Here is a 10,002-nt window from a genome sequence, read left to right as displayed (position 1 = left end):
CTTGGTTTATCAATTTCAAATATTGTGCCTGGTAGAATTTGATTTCTCGCAAGATCTCTTTGGATTTTGGTTTAGATCTCAATCTTTTCTCTCCATCTCTTATCTTCTCTAATATTTTGTCCTTTTTCCCATTCCAGAGTTTTTTCTTAATTGTGTTTTGTTGTATCAGAAACCCCCTCATTACAGCTTTACTAGCGTCCCAGATTGTTCTTTTTTCCACTGAAGTGTTCAAGTTGATTTCAAAATAGTCCTTTAATGTTTTTTGGGCCTTCTTTACAATCTCTTGATCTCTAAAGAGGGTGTCATTCATTTTCCATCTGAAGGATCCGGCTGGAGTAAGTCTCAATTCCATTTTCAGGGCGTTATGGTCGGAGCAAGTCTTTGGGCAGATTTCCACTCTTATAGTCTTCGGTGCCAGCCCTCTAGTTGTCCAGATTTGGTCGATTCTCGTCCATGATAAGTGGGCCTCAGAAAAGAAAGTTCCCTCTCTACCTAGGGGGTTCCTTGTCCGCCAAATGTCGATCAAATCCATATTGTCTGTCAGTTCAAAAAAAGTTTTCGGTAGTCTGCCATCCTTAGTTAAATTTTGGCTCTGTGACTTATCCATCAAAGTGGAGACTACCCCATTCATGTCTCCCATCATAATGATGTTCGAATAGTCCAGATAGTCCAGTAATGTCTCGTGTAGCTTCTTATAAAATTCTGCTTTCCCCTCATTTGGTGCATAAATTCCTAATATCAAAACTTTTTCTCCTTGAGATTGTATTTCAATTGCCAAGATTCTCCCTTGCTCATCTTTAAACAAAAATTTCGGTGCTAGGTTCTCCTTTACGTAGATCACCAGGCCTCTCTTTTTTACTTTGTCTGATGAAACAAATTCTTGGCCTAGTCTTTTGTTAATTAGTACTTTCCTGTGGAGCCTAGTCACGTGCGTTTCTTGCAAGCAAATTACATCCAAATTTTCCTTTTTCAAAATATGAAAAATCCTTTTTCGTTTTTCCGGGGAATTTGCGCCATTAATATTCCAACTGTACAGCTGCAGAGACATCCTGTATCAATCTGTTGTTGCTCTCTATGGGGTGTCCTCCTTTTTGTCCGGGTCCGAGGGAGATGGTATTGGTTCCAATCCAGGCTGTGGCGGAGGCCAAGGAACTGCTGTTCCCTTCTGAAGATCCTCTCCGTGGTCGTGCAGGAACTTCTGGTTGTCCTCTTTTGTCTTGATTCTAACCTTCTTTCCTTTGTATTTAAAAGATAGGCCTTGTGGGAACTCCCACCTATAAGGTATTCCGTTGCCTCTCAAAAGTCTTGCTAGGTCAGTATAGATGGCCCTGAGATCCAGTAATTGTTTTGGTATATCCTTGTAAATTTCCGCTCTTCTATCCTGGGTCTCAAGTGATTTATTAAAGTGAAGGTCAAGTATTTTGTCTCTCTCCTGTTTGGTCCTTAGGATAATCAGGCAGTCTCTTGGTCTGTCCTTCCTGGTGACACTTCCCAATCTAAATGCCGTTGTTATTTTAAAGTCTTCGTCCTCCTTTATTCCCCAGAATTTGGAAAATTCTACTGTCAAAAAACCAGTCAAATCTTCCTTTTCAAGCTCTGGGATAGAACGTAATCTTAAATTATTTTCCCGGTTTCTCAATTCCACCATAGACAGGTAGGCCTGCTGGTCACTGATGTGCTTATGTAGTGGCCTTACCTCTCCTTTCAATTCATCCACTTTTTGAATTGCTTGGTCGGCTTTTTCGTTCGCAGCTTCGGCCAATTTCCGATTCTCAGAAGTAGCGTCTTTTAGATTCCCAATTGCTTGTGAGTGCTGTGCCACTTGTTCAGATAGCTTTGTAATGGAGGATGTGGCTAAATCAATTTTTGCTGTTTGGTCATCAACCTTCTTATTTAAAATTGCAAATTGTTGTAGCATTTCCTTCAGAAGTACATCAGATCCACCTGCAGCCATATCCTCTATTGCTGGTTGTTCAGCTTCCTTTAGTTCAGCTGTTGTTGAAGGTTCAGTTCCCTTCAATTCAGCTACTGTTGGAAGTTCAGTTCCCTTCAGTACAGCAGGAACTGATGATCTACGTGACTGGGAAGTCAAAGTTGTTTGCACAAGCTGGCCTTTTGCTGCTTTCGCTTTTGCAGATCTTGTTTTCGGTTGGCCACTCATTCCCCACCTGTCTATGAGTCAAGGTCAAGCTGTCCAATGTTCCATGGGAAGGACAGACCTCAGTGTAGATAACCACAGCGGAGAGACAAAACAAAGTTACTGTAGTTCCCAAGAAGTTGTAAATCCCAGTCTCCACTAGAGGGAGTTTAGTTAGAGGGAGTACAATTGGAGTTCAGGAGAGAAGGAAAAAAGTTTGGTCGCCATTAAAGTTCCTGCGGCTAAATAGTTTACCAATAGTCCTTAAAACATTTTTTCCACAAGCAGAGCCCTTCCAAAATTGCCACAAATGTCACCTCCCTAGGCGCAGGATACAGTTACTTAGTTATGTAATCCAGAGTTGCCTCTATGTATCTATTTCAATTTTATAAATTGTATCCGCAAAAGACATTCTTTTCCCCTGCCATCCCGAGGCTGGGTTTTAAACTTTAAAGTCCACCAAAGGAGAAGGTTCCACACTGTAGAGTAAATTAATAATAATAAAAAAACTTGCCTTTCATTTCAATCCTCAGTTCTGTCAGACGCATAATACTTCCACTTTTAAAATCCTTTTCTACTGCTTCCAGCCTGTCAGTTCCTTTGCCTTTGATCTGTAAGCTTTGCCGGGAGACGGACTTCCTCTTTTTCGTCTCCCGCTTTCAGCCGAATTTCTAAGTTTGTAAATCCAAAATAGAGTAACACTTACTCACGAGTAGATGATTTAGAATCCAATGGTTGAGGAAGAAAGGTCGGCGCTCATCGGCAGCAGCCGCGCGGCTTCGCTCCCGCAGAAAGAGCGATGAACTCTCAGCACCGCTTCCCCTCTGCGCTTCCGGAACCCCTTACGGGGTCCCTTCTTCGTTTCGGGGGTCGCTCCAGGTGCCCGCTGAGTCCCACGGCCACGAGCTCACTCTGCTCGTGGTTTTTCTCGATGGATCGTCGCTGAGCCGTAGCGGATCTTGAGTCATTTTTTAAATTGTCCTGTCCATCTCTAGGGATACTACCCCACTTGTGTCTCTGATTATTATCTTCTGATCCATATATTCAAATATTTTGTCTTCTAACGTTTTGTAAAATTCCAACTTTTTCTCATTTGGTGGATATATTCCAACTATTACTATTTTCTCACCTTGTGCTGTTATCTGTACTGCAATCATTCTTCCCTTCTCATCCTCAAATAATTGTTTCGGGTCAAATTTGGGTTTTATGTATAATACCACCCCTCTTCTTTGTTTTATCTAAATTTACAAAGTCAATCCAATTCTTTTATCAAGACTCCTGTCTCTCCTAGCTACATGTGTTTCTTGTAAGCAAATTAATATCTAAATTGTTTCTGTAACACGTTCTATCTTTTTTCTTTTTACTTTGCTGTTCAGCCCATTTACATTCCATGTTAATATTTTTAAGTTCACCATTCTAATTTATTAATTTTTTATTATATCTAATTATGAGTCTTGTTCCTTTTCTTCTTCCTCATTTTCCCTCTTTATCCTCAGATATTCCTCCTCCCTCTCCCGCTGGCAAAGGCTTCGCACCTCCTGTTTTTTGTATTTTCTCCAAAATTTCTCCGCCTCTGCTGTGTTTCTGCAGCCAACCCAAATTTCACCAAGGAGTCATCTACCTATGACAATGGGGGACAGTCACCTCCCCTCCCCCAGCTAGTCTGATCAGCCTGCACTGGCTGCCCGGGAGTCCTATGCCTCAGCCAGATGCCCCCAGCAGTCTGGGGGGAGACTTTTTGTTATCCCTTTCCCACCTCACCAGAAGCCTGAACTCTTTTGCCAGTTTTTCAGTTATGAACACAAGCACTTCCCTTAGGGAATAGATATAGTGCAATGCTTTCTTGCAGATCTCACTTGCATCCTTTAAAAAACAAGGTGGCTGACAGGCCAGATCTATGGCTTTCCCTTACAGAGCCCCACAGAGTAGCACGGATTGCCTGCACTCAAGAGGGCTGAAGATTCCCCAACTCCTGCCTGTCTCCTCACAGCATTCCAGCTGCAACAGTTCTTCAAAAGGCACAGATACTCCCCCCAAAACACACTCTTGACCAGGTGCAGAGTTGACTCTGTCTGAAAAGCATTTCCGAACTGTGGAGGATGCACACAGGTTCAAGAGGAAATACACTGTCCGTAATAGCATGGATGGGATTGGCACAAAAATGGGTATTACACCACCACTGTGATCTCTTTGTATTTCCCTTGCTCGTGGACTGCACCACTTGAAGAGGCCAACTTTTAATTTCCTAACATTCTTCTGCAAGACCTCTAAATAATGAAAAAGTAAGCTTTGTAGACAAAAAACAAAATAAGGAATATCTTCAATAATGACTTCATTCCATTCAAACATCTGGTATTAATAAACAACTCAATATTCAAGGCATTATTAAAATATTTAATTTGAAATTTGAAAGGAAAAAGGCAACTGTTTGTAGAATATATCCCTTTATTATTTCATGACTCACAAAAAGGTTTAAGACACAGATCATCTGATTTATTTTCTACGTAATTTTCTCAGTTTTGGGGCATCCTTGCCTTGTGGCAGGCAGCCAACAAAGTTACCTTTTCGTATGTACAGCAATTGCTTATGAAAATTTTTATGCTGATCTATTTAAAGTAGAAAAATAACATCCAAAGGGAAAATGTTAGCCATGAAACATACAAAGTTAGGCAACAGAAACACGATGGCTTTGCAGAAGCATCAGATGTCAGAGATCAGCTCAGGACAGTTTTTGTTAGAAAGGCACTTTTTTGTTTTTCTTGCATTAAAACTGTGTTTTTCATCATGCTTCCAGCATGTCACAATAATTAAAACAATAGTTAAAAAGGCAATGTAAATAAAGAAGAGAGTGAGTTAAAAAGACATAAATGCCAGGAATTAATGCAAATATTAAAAATAATTTTTTGGTCCTTTTATAAAATAGGCCACAGTGTTCAGGCAACAGTGATTCACTCCCTCCAATACTTATATTGGCCATTCCAGTGTGCAGATACATCTTGAGTTCATCAGTAGCTCCAAATATACATATACTTTTTGAAAGTTACCAGGGCTTCAGTTTGGCCATGCAGGTGTGTCCCAATACAATGGTTCTGGTAGCCAAGAAATCTATAATTCTGTATCCCTGTATCGAGCTGCTTGTCCATAGTATCCACGTTTAGAATTGTCCGCTAGCTGTCGTCGATAGTCCTCCTCTTCTGCATCGCTGCCGTAACTTCCTTGCTTTTCTAGGTAAGGTCTACCTGCTGCTTTCTGTGGCTCTGGAGGTCTGGAACTAACATCAAAGCACATTATGTGAATTTAGATACAGCTGGTGCTCAGAAAGAAAGCGTCTCAAGCAGCTCTATAACCAGTTTAAAAGCAGTCTTATGACTACTTCCAAGGCTGTTTCAAGCTTTATCCCCACCATATAAAATGCTGGCATGGTGCTCTTCCACATCGTTGTGCTTTGCACAAATAACAGTTCTGTTTAAAAGTTCCCTACTGCAAAATTGGAACCTGACCAGCAGGTGCCTGCCAGGGCCCCATTTACCTTTTGGCACATGAGGAGGAAAATTAAGAGTCAATCCAACATCCCATTGTGACAAAAAAAGGCCAACTGTTTACATTATTTGTTTTGTATCAGCAGTCCATTTGCTCGTAAGTGGTTGACCATTCACTGCCATTTCACAGGACTCCTACATCTACTCCTTGAGCTGAGCTGCTCCGTCCTGCCCAATGGAGCAGGCAGCCTTGCCCAGGACTGCTGCCATGGGGCAAACATGAATCCAGGCAGTTGCCCTGGACAACAGCTTGAAGCCATTACTACTTGCACAGGGAATAGCTTTCGGGTTGCAAACATTAAATCAGTGTTGACTAAGAAACAATTCAGCATTTCATATACGCCCACTCCTTTAGGTCTCTGCAAATATACAGCCCAATCCTATGCAGAAATAATGACCCACTGTGTTCAACAAAGCTTCCAGAGCAGTGTGCAAAGGACTGCCGTTGTGCATGTGTCAACTTGTACATTTCGGTTACTATGAACAACAGTCAGTCCAGCCGTCCTCTTCTTTCTCTGTCATACTATCAGAATCTTTTTTCCTCTGGAGTTATCAGTATTAAAATTAGTTAAGGTAACATACTGTTGTGTTGTTTTACTTATTTATTTAGTCCTTCTGTGTGCATGACATTTTACAGTGTTACACAGTTGTGGTAGAGCTGATAAGCCACCCTCTTTATTCCAGTTTTGCTGCGGCTTCCCTACATGGGACTGGGACTGGGTTAATACCACACAACTGAATGAGTAGGAGAAGCCTCACCACTGCATGGTTCCCGTCAGTGCATCTGTGTCAAATGGCCTCCACCTTCCACCACCACCACTGTTCAGGTGAGCAGCAGTGACCCCAGTCTTGAGAGGGAGGCTCTGTGGCTCTGCTCTACCTCAAGCTCTGCTACTGGCCAAAGTCAACATTAATCAAAAGAGGGATGGCACGGTAATGGCAGTCGGGAGCTCTTTCGGCTAAAAGAGCCCCAGCGCTTTGAAGTAGGGGGAAGAGGGGGAAAAAAGATTTAAAAGCCTACAATCCCTGCAAGACTGTGTTAAACAACAATTGGGCTCCTTCATTTTGCAGCAGACCTTCTGGGAGGAAACATTTAATCTCAATGGACGAAGAAACATTTAATCTCCATTCCTACTGACTTTGTTACTTTGTATCCTGTGGCTGCCCTGAAACATTCTAAACTGGGGGAAAGTGTCTTCTTTCTTCAGAACTGATTTTAAATGTCAAAAAACATTTAAGAATTTTCTCAGCCAGTTTTTAATCATGGCTTTGAGAATCTATTATTGGAACATCAATGGTTTAAATTCACTTCAGAAAAGAAGACAGGTTTTTCATGTATTGGAAAAACAGAATTTGGATGCAATTTGTTTATAGGAAACCCATATCATGAGATTACATAGAAAATTTTTAATAAATAAAAGACTTGGACAAGAATTCATTTCCTCGGACAAAGTGAAAAAAAAGAGGAGTGGTTTTTTTATATAAAGGAAAAATGGAATCCAAAATTGATTTTTAAAGATGAGGAGGGAACATACACAGCAGTGGAAATTATAGCACAAGGCGAAAAATATTACTAGGAATCTACACACCTAATGATGACAAAGCAGAATTCTTTAAGAACTTGGAAACAACACTTGGATTATAAATTATTTTTAATGGGAGACTTGAATGGAGTTGCATCTACTTTGATGGATAGGACTCAGAGACAAAAGAATTTGAATACTGGCAGATTACCTAAGACTTTTTTAAAATATAACTGACAAATTTGATTTGTCAGACATACGGAGAGTTAGAAATCCAACTGAAAAAGACTTCACTTTTTTCTCAGATGCAAACCAATCATTTTTGAGAATCGATCCAGAGACTTGGTTTCTAAAGTATTGAAAACGGAAATTTGCCCTAAAACTTGCTCCGATCATAATGCAATTTTTATGGACCTGAAAATGTTTGTAGAGGGTTCCTTCAGATGGAGAATGAATGATGATTTGTTGAGAAGTACTTCAATTGTGAATAAAGCCCCAAAACCCAAAAAGATTATTTTGAACTTAATATGAATCAGGGAACGGAAACTAGGGTTATTTGGGATGCCAGCAAAGCAGTGATGAGAGGATTTCTGATACAGCAAAATTTCATCAGGAGAAAGTCACAGAATGAGAGAAAAGATAAAATTATGGAGCAATTGAAAGATAAAGAGAAGATGCTTAGAGGAAACCCAAAGAATCTGCAGATACAAAAAGAAATTAAGGCTTTACAGATTCAATATTCACAGTTAGTAAATTAAGAAATAGAATGGAAGATAAGAAGGATGAGACAAAGAAATTTTGAATCTGCAAATAAATGTGGGAAATTATTAGCCTGGCAGTTAAACAAGAGACAAAAGCAAAGTACTATCACCAACATAGTAAAAGAAGGAAAATCTGTAGAGAATCCTGCAAGACATAAAATGTTTTTACAAATACTACAAACAGCTGTGTAAAAAACATAAAGATTTGGCAAAAATTGAGCAATTTATCAAGATTAATGGTTTGCAGCAAATTCCGGATGATAAAAAGATCCTACTAAAAGGTTTAATTATAAGACAGGAAGTTGAAGAGGCAATAAATTCAGTGCAACTTGGCAAGACACCGGGACCTGATGGTCTATCAGCGAAATACTATAAGACATTGAAAGATTGGCTTATTCAACCACTGGTAGAAGTAACCAATTTAATTCTGCGAGGGGGCAAAGCACCTGAAACCTGGAAGGAAGCGTATATTACTCTGATTCCTAAACAGGGTCAAGATAGATCCAATCTTAAAAACCAATCTCCCTACTCAATGTGGATTATAAAATTTTTGCAAATATATTGGCTAACAGGCTAACCTGACTGGAATAGTTCGCGATCAGAAGGAGGAGGAGTATCAGCAAGAATGGTCGAAATTTAAAGACTATGTAGTTAAATATGTTAAGTTAACTTAATTGGAAATGTTTGCAAATACCAGATAGGCTTAGGAGTGAAATATGTAATGCGATGAAATAATATGTTTAATGCTAAATTGGAAAGAAAGAAAGAAAGAAAGAAAGATGTTAAGTGATTAAGTTAATTTTATAAGAATTTTGTTTTTGGAAAACCGTTAAAATGATATACACTGAAATTCAAGCAAGGGGATACATGGAAATTGCTTAACAATGTTAATAAGATTAATTTTAATAAGGTTAGGATTTATGGTTTTTTTTTATTTGTGTGTTTATAATTTTTGTGGAAAATCAATAAAAAAATTGAAGGAAAAAAAGAGTTTTGAGGAAGGATGTAGAGAAAGGGGTGGTGGCGACACCATGAACACGGGGGGAGTACTTCCATGTCTAGGGACCAGCAAAGTGGAATGGTGGAGCCAGTTAAGGAAGCAGAAGATCTTTGGTTGGCTAAGGGCAGGAGGTCACAGCCAAGAATATAAGAAGAAACAAGTTAAGATGGAGGAAGGGCTGTGGGCAGCTTTTAAAGTAAGGGCAAGTGGCTGGTGATGGATGCAGACAGGATTCCATTCAGAACCACAATGAGCAATAGGAAAGAGGAGCAATTCTGGCACTGAGCAGTCTGAAAAGGTAATAAACTTAGTTACTTGTAGATGTACCGTATTTTTCGCTCTATTGGACGCACCGGACCACAGGACGCACCTACTTTTTAGAGGGGGAAATCAAGGGGAAAAAATATTACCCCCCCCAGCCCCAAAGAGCAATGGACAGGCTGCGTGCAGCCTGTCCGCTTCTCCCAGAGCTTCTCGGGGCTGCGGGGGAAGCCTGGGTCCCCCCCCAGCCCCAAAGAGCAAAGAAGCCAAGACAGCGAGCGGGATCCATAGCCGCTCAACGTCTCCAGCCAGGAGCTAAACCTCTCCAGCGCAGCTAAAGAAGAAGACAAGGCAGCGAGCGCGATCCATCCCGCTCACTGCCTTAGCTTCCTCTTTAGCCTTAAGCAGCATCTTTAGCCTTGCACAACGGGATGGATCGTGCCTGCTGTCCACCGGGGCTGGACTAGATGACTCCTGGGGTTCCCTTCCAACTCTGCAATTCTATGACCTTGGAAGGTGTTGGGGGTCTCCACCACTGGAGGCTTTTAAGCAGCAGTTGGGGGACCATCTGCCTGGCGTTCTTTAGCTGTAATTCCTACATTGTGAGGGGGCTGGGCTAGATGACCCTCGGGTGGCCCTCCCAACTCTATACAGTCCTACACGTCTTCAGCAGGAGATCCACAGCCACTTCACACAATGCCCACTCCCAATTTTCATTGGAGAGACATGCAGCTTCAGTGGCTAGGTAGGTACCCCCCTACTTGCCACTCTCCCCCCACCC

General features: G+C 41.0%; 1 protein-coding gene across 1 annotated transcript in view; it reads right to left on the bottom strand.

Moving 5' to 3' along the window:
* Positions 1-4,564: 4,564 nt before the first annotated feature.
* Positions 4,565-10,002, bottom strand: part of TJP2 (tight junction protein 2) — a 60,630-nt gene continuing 55,192 nt past the window's right edge. Inside the window, exon 23 of the mRNA XM_081930846.1 lies at positions 4,565-5,408. Coding sequence (XP_081786972.1) covers positions 5,243-5,408 — 166 coding nt within the window. The 3' untranslated portion in view covers positions 4,565-5,242. The remainder of the gene's footprint in view (positions 5,409-10,002) is intronic.

Source organism: Podarcis melisellensis (assembly GCF_964234715.1).
Source record: "Podarcis melisellensis genome assembly, chromosome: 11".
Classification (NCBI taxonomy): domain Eukaryota; kingdom Metazoa; phylum Chordata; class Lepidosauria; order Squamata; family Lacertidae; genus Podarcis; species Podarcis melisellensis.
This window is presented reverse-complemented; position numbering and strand designations above follow the sequence as displayed.